General features: G+C 48.6%; 1 protein-coding gene across 6 annotated transcripts in view; it reads right to left on the bottom strand.

Moving 5' to 3' along the window:
• Nucleotides 1–17,770, bottom strand: part of OSBPL9 (oxysterol binding protein like 9) — a 130,325-nt gene extending 112,555 nt beyond the window's left edge. For 4 of the 6 annotated variants that reach the window (XM_070405103.1, XM_070405106.1, XM_070405104.1 and 1 more), the window contains exon 1: nucleotides 17,606–17,736. In XM_070405103.1, coding sequence (XP_070261204.1) covers nucleotides 17,606–17,716 — 111 coding nt within the window. In that variant the 5' untranslated portion in view covers nucleotides 17,717–17,736. Of the gene's footprint in view, nucleotides 1–17,605 lie in introns of all 6 variants that reach the window. The other 2 variants (XM_070405105.1, XM_070405109.1) reach the window with 1 other exon arrangement.
• Between the last annotated feature and the right edge of the window lie 1,325 nt (nucleotides 17,771–19,095).

Below are 19,095 nucleotides of genomic sequence, written 5' to 3'. Positions count from 1 at the left end.
TGTTAAAAAGAAAATTAAGTAAGGTCGTGACCAGAAAGTTGTGGGGGAGAGGGGTTCTACTTTAACTTAGATGACTTTAAAAGACTATGAGGAGTTGATATCTGAGCTGAGATTTGAATCAGAGGAGCCAGCCAAGTGAAGAATGTCAGGGGAAACTTCAAGGCAGAAGGAACAGCAGAAAATGATTCATTAATCTTGGACTGACTTGTTTGGTGACCGCAACAGGAAATATTTCACTTTCGGAGAACAATAAAAATAGGTTTATTTGTGTTACTCTTATTAATTTGTGCAGTTATTCAGTGTCTGGTAAGTTAATGTTCAAGAAAAAATATTAATTTTTATTAAAATGTTCTATTATTTTATGTTAACGATTACTCATTTATTTTAGCCCTTTGTATTCAGCATGTCTCTATCAAAATAAACCTACATTTCTATGAAAATTGAAGGTTTGTTTTTTTGCGGCCCACCTAAGCTTAAACCTTATTTGGCCCGTGTTAGCCTTTGAGTTTGACATACTTGCTTTACATGGAAGAGTTAAAATAGTCTAGTAGGTCTCTTAATTGTCACACTCTGACTATATTCAATTACTTTAGATGAACTTCAGTGTGCCACATAAAACACGTCATCTGAAGGGATGGCTACATACATTTCAAAGTAAATTAAATTAAGAACAGATCAAAATATTCTCCACGTAGGCCCAGCTGGTATGGCTCAGTGATTGAGCGTCGGCCTATGGACCAAGAGGTCTTGCATGGTTCAATTTCCAGTCAGGGCACATGCCCGGATTGTGGGCTCAGTCCCCAGTGTGGAGCATGCAGGAGGCATGCCAATCAATGATTCTCTCACATCATGGTTGTTTCTATCTCTCCCTTTCCCTTCCTCTCTAAAATCAATTTTAAATTTTTTAAAAATATTTCCAAAGAAAAAAAAAATCAAGTCAGAGTCTCATCTGACCTGACCAGTGTGGCTCAGTTGGCTGGAGCATCATCCTGTACAAAAGACTGTGGGTTCAATTCCAGGTCAGGGCTCATACCTAGCTTGCGGGTTCGATCCCTGGTCAGAGCAACTAGGGAAGGCAACCAATCAATGTTCTCTCTCACATCAATATTTCTCTTTCTCTCTCCCTCTCCCTTTCTGCCTCTCTAAAAATCAATCAAAAAAATATTTTTAAATAGACAAATCTATAGAGACTGAAAGTACATTAGTGGTTGCCTACAGTTAAGGGTGAAATATTGAGGAGTGATTGTTAATGGAAACAGGGTTTCTTTTGGTGGTAATGAAAATTTTCTAAAATTGATTGTGGAGACGGTTGCATAGCTCTGTAAATATACTAAAAAACATCTATTTTTATACTTCAAATGGATGGTATGTGAATTATTTTGTTGTTGTTGTTAATACTCACCCTTTTTTTAGGGAGAGTGGGAGAGAAAGGAAAAGACAGAGAGAAACACCAATATGAAAGAAACACATCGATTGGTTGCCTCCTGCACGAGCCCCGACCAGGGCCTGGCGGGGAGGAGGAGCCTGCAACAAAGGTATATGCCCTTGCCCAGAATCAAACCCAAGACCTTTTGGTCTGCAGGCCAATGTTCTACCCACTGAGCTGAACTGGCTAAGGCTGGTATGTGAATTCTATCTCAATAAAACTGTTTAACAAAAAGCAACAGGCAACACAAAAATTTACCAAAAATTTTCATATGAAATTGTTACAACTAAGATGTTTAGCTATTCTATTACAAAATAAATATTCTTAAACAACAAAAGCCCATACATAAAAAGGAAGAAGTTAAAGATACATGAGAAAGAGAGAGGGAAGAAAGAAGATAGAGGAGAAAATCCATAGACTGAGGTCCTCAAAAAATTTGTGAGCAGATGGAATCCAGAACATGCAAGGATTACCTCTTCCACTATGATGGGGAAGGATGCAGGCGAGAAGAGGCAGGAAAGTAAGTATACACTAATAGGTGGGGGGACAAGGGTATTCCCACCAAATGGACTCTACTATCTCTGTGAAGCATGGCATCTTCTATGAGTGATAGAGGAAAGAGGAAGGTTGAGAGATTGTAGAAAAAAGCTGCCAGAGTGACAAAGCAAATATTCACCCAATATTTTAATTAGCCGTCTGTGTCCTAACAGTAAGGCTAAAATAGAATACAAGAAATGAAATAAGTGGACAATCTTAGTATGAAGGCTTAATGTGAACAAAACTCCAGGAAACAGAAAATCAACTTTCATAATAATCTTAACATTGGCATGTGAATGGGGAAAAATTAATTATGAATACCTCAAAACACTTTCCTTGAATGTGAAACCATTTATATGATTCCATATACCATGCAAACTTAACTTTTGCCAAAAAAGAAAGTAAATTGCCATTTTTTAAGGAATCAAACTAGTCTAAGAAGATAATCCTTTACAATAAAGTAAATAAAAAGGAAAACAATTGACAGGGCTGGTCATTTGTTTTTCTCTATAAGCAGTAAAAGGCATTCAATTCTTAACCTAAACCACTAGCTTTGATTGGGATTATGTAACTATTTGAAGATCTAATCCTATGACTATTGCCAAATATAGGAGTAGCATATTCTACTTTCTGTCCTTCCACAAATACCATCAACAAAACTGCTAACAAGAGAACTAACTGCTTGACTAATTAGCACACCTTATAAGCAAATGATCGCACACTGGGGATATGTCCAACAGGCTATCCTATATAATAAAGAGGTAATATGCAAATTAACCCTCATGCCCTCACAAGATGGCTGCCTACAACCAGGCTGGCAGGGGGTTAGTGAGGGACGACCAAACAACTGGACAAGCAGGCTGCGTGGGGCAACCAGGCCGGCAGCAGGGTTAGTGAAGGGCGACCAGCCTGCAGGGAGGGCAGTTGGGGGCAACCGGACCAGCAGGGGAAGCAGTTGGGGGTGACCATGCCAGCAGGCCGGGCAGTAAGAGGCAATCAGGCCGGCAGATGGGGGCAGTTGGGGGCAATCAGGCTGGCAGGGGGCGGGGGGCAGTAAGAGGCAACCAGGCCGGCAGAAGGGGGCAGTTGGGGGCAACCAAGCTGGCAGGGGGGGCAGTAAGAGGCGACCAGGCCGGTGGGGAGTGGTAGTTAGGGGCGGCCAGGCTGATGGGGGGTGTGCAGTTGGGAGCAACCAGGTCGGCAGTGGGGGCAGTAAGAGGCGATCAGACCGGCAGGAAGTGGCAGTTAGGGGCAACCAGGCTGGCGGGGGGGTGCAGTTGCAGGCGACCAGGCCAGCAGGAGTGGCAATTGGGGGCAATTAGGCTGGCGGCGGGGCGGGGGGGGGGGGCAGTTGGGGGCAACCAGGCCGGCAGGGGGGGCAATAAGGAGTGACCAGGCTGGCAGGGAGGGGGCAGTTGGGGTGACCTGGCTGGCAGCGGGGGGGCAGTTAGGGGCGATCAGGCCAGCAGGGGGGGAGCAGTTAGTGGCGACCATACAGGCAGGTAAGTGATTAGGAGCCAGCGGTCCAGGATTGTGAGAGGATGTCTGACATCCCCAGAGGGGTCCTGGATTGGAGAGGGTGCAGGCTGAGCTGAGGGCCCCCCCCATGCACGAATTTCGTGCACCAAGCCTCTAGTATGATTAAATGAAAGCCACTGTTGCTAATACAAACTCAATCAAGTTTTACATAAGTCAGGAAATGTACATATTTGCTATTAATTTATTCTGCACAACTTACAAGGCTGTGTAAGCAACAACTCCAAAACAGCCTTCTGCCTCTCATCTCTAAGCCTTGTTTAAAGGACCTTGGACATTCTTCCATTCACTATGAGAACAATGTGCCTCTTTGTAGGGCTTGAAAATTATAATGCTCAGTACTGCCATCAAAGAGTTCACAAGCTTGCTATACAGATAAAGATTGTACTAGAGATATGGCTAATTAATTATAACAGATGTAAGTAAAATTATTAAATGCCCAACAGATTTATATAAGCAAAGCTCAAAAATATTAGAAGAGGGAAAAATCAAGTTTGAATAGAGTATTGAAGGAAAACAAAAGTTATAAAATTTCCACATACTTCTTCCCACTGGTACTACTTACTATTTTAGGAGGTTTTTGTTTTCTTTTGGGGGCATTTAGATGAGATACAATTTTTCTTTTGTTCCTTTTATAATTCTAAAGCTGCTTTATTACATTTAGACTGTTAACATGTACCAAGTCAACTTAATAAGAATCACAATTGACATATTCATGAACAGTTTATTTAGAAAAGTATAAATCTGCTTTTAATTATTTGATGAAAGTGGTGCTGATATCTTTCTAGGAGAATCAGAGACTACCTCTTTTACATCTTTGCAAGAGAAATACATATACTTAAGCTCTTCAAAAACCTAAAATGCAAAAATTAGATGGCAGATTTTTGGTCATCTTGTAGACATTGCTAAGGACTGCCAAATAACACTTAAACGTGTTTTGAGCCCTAGCTCACTGGCTAGAGCATCAGCCCTTGGACTGAAGGGTCCTGGGTTCAATTCCAGCCAAGGGCATGTAACTCAGTTGCAGGCTTGATCCCTGGCCCTGGTTGGGGCACATGCAGGAGACAACCAATCAATGTCTCTCTCTGTCTCTCTCATTGATGTTTCTTTCTGTGTGTCTCTCCCCCTCCCTTCCCCTCTCTCTAAAAAAATAAAATCAATGGAAAAATGTCCTGGGTGAAGATTAACAAAAAAACACACCATGTGTTTTGACTCGTAGTGGTTTTAAAATACAAAGTCATTATGAGTCTTCCAGTATGTAATTGCAAGGAACACAATGATTCTTTTTATGAAGAATACCTGAAATAGTCCTGGTAACTTACTAATTCATTGTTTCTACCTTTCTCTCCAAAATGTTTCAAAACCAATACAAATCAAGAGAGTTAAACATTTATGGGTAGTGCCTAAACAAACCATATTTGGTCATCTCAATTAGTTCCTCATACCAACTTGATTAACCTTTAACATTTCCCTAGTTATACCTTTTTCCAGTTCCTAAGGCCACTGATGTAAAATAGTCTAATTCACCTCCCCATACTTAAAATTCCCATTCCCAAGAGCCTGAGCTGAACTTAATAATTCATTTCTAATGAACAGAATAAGGTGAAGTGATATTCTCAGACTAGGTCATAAAAGGCGCTGTGGCTTCCTCCTTGCTCTGACTTGGATTGCTCTGCTCCCGCTGGGTGAAGCCAATGCCGTGTCATGATGACACTCAATGGAAAGGCTATCTGGTGAGGAACGAAGGCCACCTTCCAACAGCCAGCAATGAACTGAGGCTTTCTGCAAACAGCTCTGAAAGTGAGTCACCTTTGAAGCAGCACCTCCAGCTCCGATCAAGCCTTTCAGATAGCTGCAACCCTAGCCAGTATCTTTTGACTACAATTCCATGAAAGACCCTGGGGCAGACCCACCTAACTAAGTCACTCCGAAGTTCTGAGCCACTGAAACTATGAGATAATAAATGTTTGCTGTTTTAAGTTGCGCATATTTTTTACAAAGCAACAGATAACTAATCCAATGATGTTTCTCAGCATCCTGTCCAAAGGCTCTATTATTCTCATGCTCAACTCTCTGTATATGTAAAGCTAGTATTGTCTATAACCCAGATATTTTCCTAAATTCCAGACCATATGACATCTTTTCATCAATTTCAACATGACTCAAAGCCACCACCTTTCTCCCCCAACCTGTTCTTCCTATCTTCCCTATCAGCATTCATTGACATAAAACCTAAAACCTGGATTTCATCACACTCTTCCTACCCTTTCACTCACATCCAATTCATCACTAAGGCCTATAAATAGTGCTCTCCTGATCATTTCTCTGCAACAACAGTATTTAAAGTATATAAACTTCATCTGAACCCATTCATCAATTTTAAAATCAGAGAGACAACAACCAGAGCATAATGTACCACTTAATGTAATATGTTCCACCTACAAAGTATTCTTTCCCCAAAAGAACCAAACTGAATTTGATTAAGCTTCTACCTCTAGGAAATACAGAGGACAAAGGAACATGTTTAAATATACCACAAAGATGTTACCAACAAAATCCAGAATGTGGACAATTCTACAAAACAAATTATATGGTTTCTTCAACAAATAAATGGGAAAGAAAAAAAGAGGGAAGGAGGACACATATTAAAAGAGATCCAATTTTGTATGTGGATCTTGTTTGGAAACCTGACTCAAATAAACCAACTGGTGAGGGAAGAGATGTTTGAGACAATCAAGAAAATTGGACATTGACTAGATATTTGACAATATTATTATTAATATTCAGTTGTAACAGTGGCATTGTAACATTTTTTAAAAGAGACCTTAGTTTTTAGTAATACATACTAAAATATTTACAAATAAAATAATATGGTGTCTGGGGTCTCCTTTAAAATAATCCATTGGGGAATGAAGGTACTGATGTGAGTATTAATAAAACAAAATTGGCCATCTATATATATAAAAGGCTAAATGACCGACTGTACATACGTCCGACCATCTGGCCGGTATATATGATGCACACTGGCAATTTAAAAATAAACACTGACTCATGCATGCACGATATATAGAAAGCTCTCACTGGCACCAATCACACGCATGTTTTAATTTTATAATACTACATTATATATACTATTTGACATGTAATTTTTGGCAGTAATGTAATTACCGCATGAATCTTTCTCCTAATTAATTTCCTTTTAATGTGCACAAATCCGTGCACTGGGCCACTAGTATGTTTATAATTATACTAGAGGCCCAGTGCAGAGATTCGTGCACCAGTGGGGTCCCTTGGCCTGGCCTGCGGGAATCGGCCAAACCTGGCAGTCCTACATCCCTCGAGGGATGCAGAAGTGTGCAAAGTGGCAGGCGGCCGGTGAGGAGCCCAAGCCCAGGCTGGGCACCGTGCCGCTCCCGCTCATCCTGGCCCCGCTGCACCTGCTGCCGCCACCACTCAGTAGGCTTGCTGCTGCTCTCCTGCAGTGTCCGCACGCCTGTCCTACGGCGACTGCGGCGTGCCCATGACTAAGAAGCGGCTGCAGGCTTGCACCCAGTCAGTCCCAATGCCAGTCCCAATCCCTGGTCCTGGTCCAGATGGGGAAGCAGCGAGCAGGGGGTGTCCATGGGAGAGGCTCACGCCTCCACAGCTGTGCTCACCAGCCATGAGTCTGGCATCTGGCACCCGTTGATCAGCTGAGCAGCACTCTGCTGTGGGAGTGCACTTACCACCAGGGGGCAGCTCCTGCATTGAGCGTCTGCCCCTGGTGGTCAGTGCGCGTCATAGCTACCAGTCGACCGGCTGCTTAGGCTTTTATATATATACTAGAGGCCCGGTGCACAAAAATTTGTGCACTCGGCGGGGGTGGGGGGGTGTCCCCCAGCCCGGCCTGTGCCCTCTCGCAGTCTGGGACCCCTCAGGAGATAACGACCTGCTGGCTTAGGCCTGCTCCCGGGTGGCAGAGGGCAGGCCCAATCCCTAAGTGCAGCCCTTGGTCAGGCTCAGAGCAGGGCCAATTGGGGAGTTGGGGCGCTGCCCCATCATGCACAGAGCAGGGCGGATCAGGAGGTTGCAATGCCACCCTCAGTCACGCTCAGGGTAGACTGATTGGGGGCTTGGGGCACCTCCCCCTGTTATACTCAAGGCAGGGTCAATGGGGAGGTTTCGGCGCCACCCCGTCACGCACAGAGCAGGGCCAATCAGGGGGTTGGGGCGCTGCCCCCTGTCACTCACAGAGCAGGGCCGATCAGGGGGTTGGGGCGCTGCCCCCTGTCACTCACAGAGCAGGGTCCATCAGGGGGGTTGGGGCGCTGCCCCCTGTCACACACAGAGCAGGGCCCATCAGGGGGTTGGGGCGCTGCCCCCTGTCACTCACAGAGCAGGGCCAATCAAGGGGTTGGGGCACTGCCCCCTGTCACTCACAGAGCAGGGTCCATCAGGGGGTTGAGGAGCTCCCCCCTATCACTCACAGAGTAGGGCCGATAGGGGAGCTGGGGCACCACCCCCTGTCACACACAGAGCAGGGTGGATCAAGGGTTGGAGCGCTGTACCCTGTCACACTCAGGGTAGAGCCAAAGGGGAGGTTATGGCTCTACCCTGTCACACACAGAGCAAGGCCCGTGGAGGAGGGTTGGGGCGCCACCCTCTATCACCCACAGAGCAGGGCCGATCAGGGGGTTGGGGCGCCACCACTGTCACACTCAGGGCAGGGCCAATGGAGAGGTTATGGTTCTACCCTGTCACACACAGAGCAGGGCCCGTAGGGGCGGGGGGTTGGGGCGCCACACCCTGTCACACACAGAGCAGGGCCGATCAGGGGGTTTGGGCGCTGCCCCCTGTCACGCTGATCCCAGTGCTGGGAGCCTCATTGCTCCGCTGATCCCGGTGCCGGGAGGCATATTACCCTTTTATTATATAGAATAGAGGCCTGGTGCACGGGTGGGGGCCGGCTGGTTTGCCCTGAAGGGTGTCCTGGATCAGGGTGGGGGTCCCCACTGGGGTGCCTGGCCAGGCTGGCTGAGGGGCTGAGGGCTGTTTTCCCGCTGGCAGTTGACTAAAAGCTCCCAATCGCTCCTTGTTTTCTTTTTTTTTTTATTCTGGGCCAGCTTTAGCTCTGAGGCCTCGCTGCTGAAAACATGGATACAATGTTGCGGTCCCGGGCTGACTGAAAGCCGTTTTGTTTAGCTTCTTATTTGCAACATAGTAATAGTTGCTTAGAGTTGCAGTTGAGAGTCCCGGCAAGTGAGGCAGGGAACGTTGGAGTCTGCAGTTCCTGGAGGAAGCGAGCAGCTTCAGTGCATGGCTGCCGGCCGCCATCTTGGCTGGCAGTTAATTTGCATAAGGATACGCTGATTAGCCAATGGGAAGGGTAGCGGTCGTACGCCAATTACCACGTTTCTCTTTTATTAGTGTAGACTAGGGGCCCGGTGCACGAAATTCGTGCACGGGGAAGGAGGGGTCCCTCAGCCCGATCTGCACCCTCTCCAATCTGGGAGCCCTCAGGGGATGTCCTACTGACGGCTTAGACCTGCTCACCATGGTCCTCTGCTCTCTGTGGACCTGCCTGCTTGAGGCCACCGTAGGCCTGGTGTCTGCTCTCTGTAGGGGCCTGCCTGTCCTTCGCCGCTGGGGTCAGGGGCAAGCAGTGCCCTGCTGTCTTCTCTCTGGCTCGCCACCGCAGGGGCAAGCAGGGCCCTGGTGTCTGCTCTCTGTGGGGGCCCTGCAAGGGACTGCTTGCCCCTCGCTGCCACGGCCAGTGGCAAGCAGGGCCCTGCTGTCTGCTCACTCGCTGCAGGGGACAGTCCCGCCCCGTTCCTGGCCGCTTGGGTGTGTGCCAGCTTGGAGTGCCTGGGTCCTGGGGATGTTCCCACCCCAAGCCCGGCCGCTTGGCACCTGCAAGCGTAGGCCGGACATTCCGGACTTCGGCCGCTCTGGGCCTATAGACGGGCCTACAGGCTCAAAGCGGCCTGGCTCCAGAGGACGCCTGTCCCTGTGACAGGGCTGTGGCCAGTTTCCCCTCCTGCTCCCAGCCACTCCTGCTGGGTTTCCCCTCCCGCTCCCAGCCACTCCTGCTGGGTTTCCCCTCAGCTCCCAGGCGCCGCGACGGGTTTCCCCTCAGCTCCCAGGCGCCGCGGCGGGTTTCCCCTCAGCTCCCAGGCGCCGCGGCGGGTTTCCCCTCAGCTCCCAGGCGCCGCGGCGGGTTTCCCCTCAGCTCCCAGGCGCCGTGGCGGGTTTCCCCTCAGCTCCCAGGCGCCGTGGCGGGTTTCCCCTCAGCTCCCAGGCGCCGTGGCGGGTTTCCCCCCAGCTCCCAGGCGCCGTGACGGGTTTCCCCTCAGCTCCCAGGCGCCGTGGCGGGTTTCCCCTCAGCTCCCAGGCGCTGTGGCGGGTTTCCCCTCAGCTCCCAGGCGCTGTGGCCTGTTTCCCCTCCCGCTCCCAGGCGCTGTGGCGGGTTTCCCCTCCCGCTCCCAGGGCTGTGGCGGGTTTCCCCTCAGCTCCCAGGTGCTGTGGCGGGTTTCCCCTCAGCTCCCAGGGCTGTGGCGGGTTTCCCCTCCCGCTCCCAGGGCTGTGGCGGGTTTCCCCTCAGCTCCCAGGCGCTGTGGCCTGTTTCCCCTCCCGCTCCCAGGGCTGTGGCGGGTTTCCCCTCCCGGTCCCGGGCGCTATGGTGGGTTTCCCCTCAGCTCCCGGGCGCTGTGGCGGGTTTCCCCTCCCGCTCCCAGGGCTGTGGCGGGTTTCCCCTCCCACTCCCAGGCTCTGCCCATTCCCCTCCGAGCCACTGCCCCTCCTCGCAGCCGCTGTGGCTGGGCTTGCCCTCCCACCTCCCACCTCCCACCTCTGCAGCCTTGGGTCCGTTTCTGTCCTCGAGGCCTCTACTTAGCTCCCTTCTGTACCTCTTGGCCTCCATGTTGTCCTCAGTCTTCCCTCGCAACTGGTATATGCAAATTAACCGCCATTTTTAGCTTCTATAATTGAAACATTGTATCTTTTGGAGCTGTTGCTTCAGGAGCTCAGAGCCAGGCAGCAGCAGGCGGGGAACCTTGGCTTCCTCCGTCACTGGAGCAAGCAAGTCTCATGTTCCGCTTCAAGCTGCCTGGCTGCCGGCAGCCATCTTGGCTGACAGTTAATTTGCATAGGATATGCTGATTAGCCAATGGGAAGGGTAGCGGTCGTACGCCAATTACCATGTTTCTCTTTTATTAGTGTAGACTAGAGGCCCGGTGCACAAAAATTTGTGCACTCGGGGGGAGGGGGGGTCTCTCAGCCCGGCCTGTGCCCTCTCGCAGTCTGGGACCCCTCAGGGGATGACCACCTGCTGGCTCAGACCTGCTCCCCAGGGTATTGGGCCTAAGATGGCAATCAGACATCCCTCTGGCAGCACGGCAGCCCTCGGGGGATGTCCACTTGCCAGCGGGGAGCAGGCCTAAACTGCAGTCGGACATCCTTAGTGCTGCTGAGGAGGCAGGAGAGGCTCCCACCACCACCGCTGTACTGACAGCCATCAGCCTGGCTTGTGGCTGAGCAGAGCTCCTCCCATGTGAGAACACCCTGACCACCAGAGGGCAGCTCCTGCATTGAGCGTCGGCCCCCTGGTGGTCAGTGTGTGTCATAGTGACCAGTCATTCCCAGTCCTTCTGCTGTTAGGGTCAGTTTGCATATTACCCTTTTACTATATAGGACAGAGGCCTGGTGCACGGGTGGGAGCCGGCTGGTTTGCCCCGAAAGGTGTCCCGGATCAGGGTGGGGGTCCCGCTTGGGTGCCTGGCCAGCCTGGATGAGGGGATGATGGCTGTTTGCAGCTGGTCACACCCCCTTCAGGGTGGGGGTCCCCACTGGGGTGCCTGGCCAGTCTAGGTGAGGGGCTGAGGGCCGTTTTCAGGCTGGCGGGTGACTGAAGCTCCCAACCTCTCCTTTTTTTCTTTTTTTTTTATTCTGGGATTTATTTACCTTCTATAGCTGTCACTGGATCTGAGAGCCAGCTTTAGCTCTGAGGCTCGGCTCCAGCTCTGAGACCTCGGCTGCTGAAAGCAGGTATCTGGGCTTTGTTTAGCTTCTATAATTGAAACACTGTTGCAACTCCAGCTTTGAGGCCCGGCTGGCTGAAAGCAGGTTTCTGGGATTGTTTAGCTTCTATAATTGCAACATAGTTGCTTAGAGTGCAGCTCAGAGGCCTGCAGCGGCAGGTGGGAAACTTTGGTTTCCTCCATCATTGGAGCAAGCAAGCCTCCTGTTCGCTTCAGCTGCCTGGCTGCCGGCCGCCATCTTGGTTGGCAGTTAATTTGCATATCGCCCTGATTAGCCAATGGGAAGCGTGTCGGAGGTACAGTTAATTACCATGTTTGTCTATTATTAGATAGGACTAGAGGCCCGGTGCACAAAAATTTGTGCACTCGGGAGGGGGGTCCCTCAGCCCAGCCTGTGCCCTCTTGCAGTCTGGGACCCCTCGGGGGATGTCCACCTGCTGGCTTAGGCCTGCTCCCTGAGGAATCGGGCCTAAGCTGGCAGTCAGACATCCCTCTGGCAGCCTAGCAGCCCTCGGGGGATGTCCACTTGCCAGCGGGGAGCAGGCCTAAGCTGCAGTCGGACAGCCTTAGTGCTGCTGAGGAGGCGGGAAAGGCTCCCGCCTCCACCGCTGTGCTGGCAGCCATCAGCCTGGCTTGTGGCTGAGCAGAGCTCCCCCTGTGGGAGCGCAGTGACCACCAGGGGGCAGCTCCTGCATTGAGCATCTGCCCCCTGGTGGTCAGTGTGTGTCATAGTGACTGGTCATTCCCAGTTGTTCTGCTGTTAGGGTCAATTTGCATATTACCCTTTTATTATATAGGATTATTATATAGGATAGAGGCCTGGGGCATGGGTGGGGGCCGGCTGGTTTGCCCTGAAGGGTGTCCCGGATCAGGGTGAGGTTCCCACTAGGCTACCTGGCCAGCCTGGGTGAGGGCCTGAGGGCTGTTTTCAGGCTGGCCACATCCCCTTCAGGGTGGGGATCCCCACTGGGGTGCCTGGCCAGCCTGGGTGAGGGGCTGAGGGCTTTTTTCAGGCTGGTCAAGCCCCACAGTGGGGACCCTCACCCCATGGGAGTGTGGCCAGCCTGGGTGAGGGGCTGAGAGCTGTTTTCAGGCTGGCCACACCCCCTTCAGGGTGGGGGGCGCTACTGGGGTGCCTGGCCAGACTAGGTGAGGGGCTGATGGCCGTTTTCAGGCTGGCCACGGCCGTGGGCTGGAAGCAGGTATCTGGGATTTATTTAAATTCTATAATTGAAACTTTGTAGCCTTGGTCCCGCTCGAAGCCTGGGTTGCCCCTGGCAACCCATGTTCCCAGCCCCTCCTTGAGCGGAGGCCACACTGGCTAGAAGCAGGTATCTGGGATTTATTTATCTTCTAAATTGAAACTTAGTAGCCTTGAGCGGAGCTCAGGGCTGGCCAGGGCAGGCGGAAGCTTGGCTTCCTCCATCACCAGGGGTAAACTAAGCCTCCTGCTCACTCCAGCTCCGTGGCCGCCACCATCTTTGTGACTCACTAACGGAGTGAGGGTGTGATGGTTAATTTGCATATTACTCTTTTAGTAGATAGGATAAACTAGTATATAAACTAGAGGCGCGGTGCATGAAAATTCATGCACTCGGGGGGAGCAGAAGAGGGGGGTCCCTCAGCCCAGCCTGTGCCCCCTCACAGTCCAGAAGCCCTCGAGGGATGTCCGACTAATGACTTAAGCCTGCTCCCTGGGGGATCAGGTCTAAGTTGGCAGTCAGATATCCCTCTGGGAAGCGGGCCTAAGCTGTTAGTCGGACATCCTTAGCACTGCCACGGAGGCGGGAAAGGCTCCCGCCACCGCCGCTGCACTGGCCAGCCATGAGCCAGCTTCTGGCTGAGCGGCACTTCCTCTGTGGAAGCGCACTGACCAACAGGGGGCAGCTCCTGCATTGAGCGTCTGCCCCCTGGTGGTCAGTGCACGTCAGAGCGACCAGTCATTCCTAGTCGTTCTGCCGATAGGGTCAATTTGCATATTACCCTTTTATTATATAGGATGAGCTGGATAACAGGAGTTCATTTTACCATCCTCTTTTATGTAGGTTTGAAGTTTTCTATAACAAAATGTTTTTTTCTATTTAAAAAAAAAAGTGTTTAAAATGACAGTCCTGAGGGTAAAGTTCAAATTCCTTAGCATAGTTTATCAAGAAAGCCTTTAAATATGACCCCTATTTACCTCTCCAGCTCATCTCACAACTGCCTGCCACAGCCCAAGCTTCAAGACGGACAAGTTCCTCACTCTTGCCCCCTCCAAAAACATTATCTCTATCTCAAGCAGTTTAAACTTCTCTCTCTGCTCACATGGCTAACCCCTACTCATCATTAAGACAACAGCAAACCTGCTTCTTCTAGGAAACCTTTCCTGACCCTCCAAGACTGAGTCAAGTAACCCATCTGTATAACCCCGAAACATACTATGCTTCTCTATCATAGCTCTTACTTGCTGCATCCCAGAATCTAGGTAGCATGAGGGCGTGGATAATTTCCATCTTATTTACCATTTTAACCCCTCTTGCTAGGTACTCAATAAATATTTAATAAATTTACAAAAGGCATGACCCCTCCACTTTCCAACTTCTCACATATCTATACCTCCCTCAATTTTTCTTCCTTTCCCATCTTCCTTCCTGATCATGATTCACATAAATGGTTGGCTGTTCACACAGCATTCCCAAATTTATATCCACAGCCTTCCCTAGGCATCTCATCTAATAAAAATTCAACTAATAAATTCTAATCTAGGATATCTTTATCTCCAGGCCCGACCTATGGCTCCTGGTTCCAAGGATTCAATCTCCTATCTTCAATCTCCTGTGAGCTCCCAAACTCACCTTTACGCTAGAGCCTTTTTTTTAAGTCTAGGCTCAAATATCTCCCTGGCCTTTCCCAGGCAATGTTCCCACAGCAGCTTAGTCTTATTTATATTATAGAATTTATCTTATTGTTTTGAAATTTTGTGTAGGTGTCTGCTCTGCTAGATTGTGAGTTCCTAGACAGAAAGGACTCTCTCTCCTTCAAGCTTGCACCTCCAGCATATAAAGTACAATGCCTATTATAAAGTCGGCCCCAAATAAATATTTCCAGAATGGATTACATCATATTGTTCCTATTAATTAAGAGACTGAGCTAGAGCTGAAAAGACTGCCTAAATCTACTTCCCTAAAGGAGGAAATCAGAGTAATAATATCTTAAGCTCTTTTTCAAAAACTGCGGATAGGTTTGGGTTTAGGCCAAGGCCCAGGACCAGAGAATAAGGCCCAGGCTAAGGTAAGCTTTAGGAGAATCTATTCAGTTCACAGCAGTTTTAGTGATCCTAACGCAACCCTGAGATTATCCCAATATCAATTTTCATACAGGCTGACTTTAAAGCAAGACCAGCCAAAACCGGTTTGGCTCAGTGGATAGAGCGTCGGCCTGCGGACTGAAAGGTCCCAGGTTCGATTCCGGTCAAGGGCATGTACCTGGGTTGCGGGCACATCCCCAGTAGATGTGCAGTAGGCAGCTGATCGATGTTTCTCTCTCATCGATGTTTCTAACTCTCTATACCTCTCCCTTCCTCTGTAAAAAACCAATAAAAAATATATTTAAAAAAAATAAAATAAAAAAAATAAAGCAAGACCAATCTAGTTTAAAGATTTTCATAGTCACCCTAGAACAGATCTACAACCAGAGCCAGACCAGAATCCAAGTAATTTTTGAAACAAGGAATAGAGTGACTTGCTATTTACTGCTCTACTTAAAGGCTGTGCAACTAATTCTGATACTCTTCCTGGAAGATGTACCTCCAAGGTATCAGCCACACGCAAATCATTAAGATGTACTTTCAAATCTTTCAGAATCCTAATGTACTGAAACAATGTCCAAGTGTACAGAACTCACTGCCAACATTCACTGTGTCTCCTACTTTCTCTTTAAGTGAATACCTATCTTTTCCCCATCTTTATACTGGACCTCCTTTAATCAGGGGTTGGGTATTATTTTATTTTCACAAGATGATTTTAGTTTACAATATTTCTCTGCTGTTTCTATGCAAGCAAATGCTTTAACACCAAAAAACCAGAAAAGAAAAAAAACCTTCTAAATAGCCATTAGTGAGAAATATGATACCTCCTTCTGCTGGTGAGGATGATGTTTTATAGACTCTAGTTTCAGAAGGGAAGCTAAGTGTTTGGGTAGGAATAGGGGGAGGGGTCTACGAAAAACCTGTATTAGCCAGTAAGACAAAGAGAAATTTGTCAAGGTATTCAGAAACTAAAATGGCAAGGAGGCAGAAAAAGACTACACTAAAGGAAGAAAAACAGGAAAAAAGAAAATTCTGTTTGGGGTAGGAGCTCCCCCAAAACCCGTTTGAGGCCTCTCTAGTATGGCCCCACATGCAGACACACACAAATTTGGCATTTGTAGAGTAACTTAATTCCATAGTGCCAGTCATTGGAATTACTCTACCTTGAATAAGCTGAAAAGGTTTCATGGGATTTTCTGATTATCAGGTCTACTGAAACTCAATATTACTCTTCAGTTTATCTGAGTCATGGGATTTCATAATCCCAGTTTTCAGAATATAATATTTAGTTACCTCTCTTTTGTGACTACCTAAAGATACTCTTGAACAATTTTGTTCAAATCTCATTCAAGTTTGGCCTTTCTTCCCCCTTTAAAAATTATGTAGAGAAAGGAAGTTGATATTTGAAGGATGTTGAAAGTTTCTACTCCTGCAGGCGTGCCTTAGTAACTCACAGCTTGCACTTTTCTCCTTCCTGTAGTGAAAGTGAATTTTAGTGGAAAAAGTCAGAAAGCTAGGAATTTGGAATCCTGCTTACACCACTTACTGCTAGCTCTTAGGTCTTGAGCAAACGACTTATAAGCCTGAATGCTCAGATTCCAAAAGTGTAAAATGAGGAAATAAATTGGGGATAATAAATACCTACCTAGAAGAGTTATTACTAGTAAAATGCAGTAAGGGAACCACTAGACTAGAATATGAACTCCAGAGAAATGGTGAATGTCTTGAACTCCTATTGATTCTTGCTCACATGCACCCCCAGCGGGCACACCCACCCACATATACCTTCCTAGCCTAAAGCAATAACATATAGTGGGAGCGCGCTCAATAAATATTTTTTAACTGAACGAATAAACACAAGCGTTCCCATTTATCTCAGTAATATGTAACCTTTTTCCATGATCATATTTTTTGTCCCTTGTCTCCTATTGTTTTCTAGAGCCTTCAGGGCATTCTTTTTTGTCCTAAGTGATTTCCTCCCTATCATCAGCTATTCTTAACTAGACACCATTCAGAGCAAGTGCCTTTGGAAGTAATTCCTCTTAATACCACCCACCTTCCATTTCTAAAGCGACGGGGGTGGAGGGGATAGTCAGAACCTAAGATTCACAGCAATTCATGGACTCGTACCACCGCCACAGATTCGTGCTTAACGACAGTCAAGCCGCGAACTCAGCCCTCCCTGGAATGTAACTTTCAGGAGGCACCGTACCGTCCATTCCCTTCGCTAACAAGAGACGGCTGTGCAGGAACCCTCCGCTCTCAAAAGTTCAGGCAGCGGTTGCTCTCGCCTCCCACTGAAACAATGTGGGCCGACAGCAGGGACTTCGGACCCGTGGAGCTGCCCGAGGGCCGGTCACTACGGACCTGGCCAAGCTGCGCTCTTCAATCCCGGGAGGGAAGCGAAGGGGCGCGGCCGTCCGCAGGGCTAGGGGGACAGGGTCAGGTCCATGACAACGTGCGGAGACGGCGCCACCGGACCCTAAACCACGATGACCACCACCCTCACCGCCCAGGTACAGCCCCGCTGGACCCCACCCACGCTTAACCTCCCACCAGAAAACGAACGCCGCTAGCCCCCAACCCATAAATCAGACAGCCACCACCTGTTTATTGGCTGCACCCGCATCTCCTTCACCCTCATTGGCTATCCGGGCGTAAAACCCTCCTCTCCGAGGGAACCCTCGCGTACGGCGGCACCCCCAGCCTAGCAACCTCAACCCCGCTCCCCCAAAAGCCCGGCCCCCCTCTACCCAGGGATAGCGACGCCCCAGAAGCTCGGGGCCTCGGCCCGCGGGGACTCACCGTGTAGTAGGAGAGCAGCCCTGCATTGTAGTCCAGCACGAACCAACGGTACTGCCAGCCCTTCATCACGTTAGTCCATTTGCTCAGCGGCCCCTCCATGATGGACGCCATCTTGGGAGCCGCCAATGACAACAAACGGCCTGACGTCATTCGCCTATAAGGCATTCATCGGGCCGGGGGCGGGGCCGCCGCGGGCGGGGGCGGGGCCGGCGGGGGCGGGGCTCGCGGCCGCTGCTTCACCTGGACTTGCCAACTCTCGCCCCCAGCTATCGTCCTCAAACACGCTTTCTTTGATCGCCTATTGTGCGTAGAACTCAGTGCCTGGGCTGTGACATATGCAAGCATGAGTACAGCTATTAAGATTATTTATTACAAAAATTAATTTTACTAGCCGTAATGATACCTTACATTTCCAAAAGATTACACATCTGACCTTTCAATTTATGCACTCATTACGCAAATCCATTCATTTTATGAATATTTGCTGTTTTATGCTTTGAGCATTGAGTAGAGACCTCATGTAGGGTTGAGGGGAACAGGCAAGAAAATAAATAGTAAATTAAAAAGTGGTAAATACGCCGAAACCGGTTTGGCTCAGTGGATAGAGCGTCGGCCTGCGGACTGAAAGGTCCCGGGTTCGATTCCGGTCAAGGGCATGTACCTGGGTTGCGGGCACATCCCCAGTAGGAGATGTGCAGGAGGCAGCTGATCGATGTATCTCTCTCATCGATGTTTCTAACTCTCTATCTCTCTCCCTTCCTCTCTGTAAAAAATCAATAAAATATATTAAAAAAAAAAAAAAAAAAAAAAAAAGTGGTAAATACTATGAAGAAAAATTAGGCAGGGGAAAAAGCAGCGAGTAGGGACGACAGTTTTTAATTTGCAAATAGGGAAGGCCTGAATGAGAAGGTAACTTCTGAACAAAGAAAATGAAGGCGGGAGCCTGGGGGAAGAGCTTCCAAGGGGCAAGAAAAGCAAGTGTAAAAGACCTTGAGTCTGACATGTTAAAGGAACAGCGAGGAGTTTAGTGTCTGGAGTGCCAGGGAGAAAGTAGTAGGAGACAAGGTCTGAGAAGTAAAGGCAGATCGCTTAGAGCTTGTAAGGACTATGAAACTATCGTCCTACTGTATCCAGGCACTGTTAGACATTCTGAGAATTAAACAGTGAAGGAGTCAGACAAGTTCCTTGCTTTCTAAGAGCTTAAATTTGGTGATTGAAAGCAAACACTAAACAGTAAACACGGAAAATATCTAATACTGATAAAGACCTTACAGAGAACTTAAGTTTATGTAATAGGAAATCAGTGAGTGGCTTCTTTACATTGGGTGGTCAGGATAGGGCCCCTCAGAAAATGACATTTAAATGGAGATGTGAAAGATAAGAGCCCACCATGCAAATATCAAAGAAAGAGCTAGAAAGGACACTGGGAAGTGGAGCATTAGCTGTAAGTGGCAGTGAGGTCAAGGGAGAGGTTTTCTTTGTATTTTACT

This window comes from Myotis yumanensis, unplaced genomic scaffold, assembly GCF_028538775.1.
Source record: "Myotis yumanensis isolate MYYU_CA2020_CCGP unplaced genomic scaffold, mMyoYum1.0.hap1 SCAF_2, whole genome shotgun sequence".
Taxonomy (NCBI): Eukaryota; Metazoa; Chordata; class Mammalia; order Chiroptera; family Vespertilionidae; genus Myotis; species Myotis yumanensis.
This window is presented reverse-complemented; position numbering and strand designations above follow the sequence as displayed.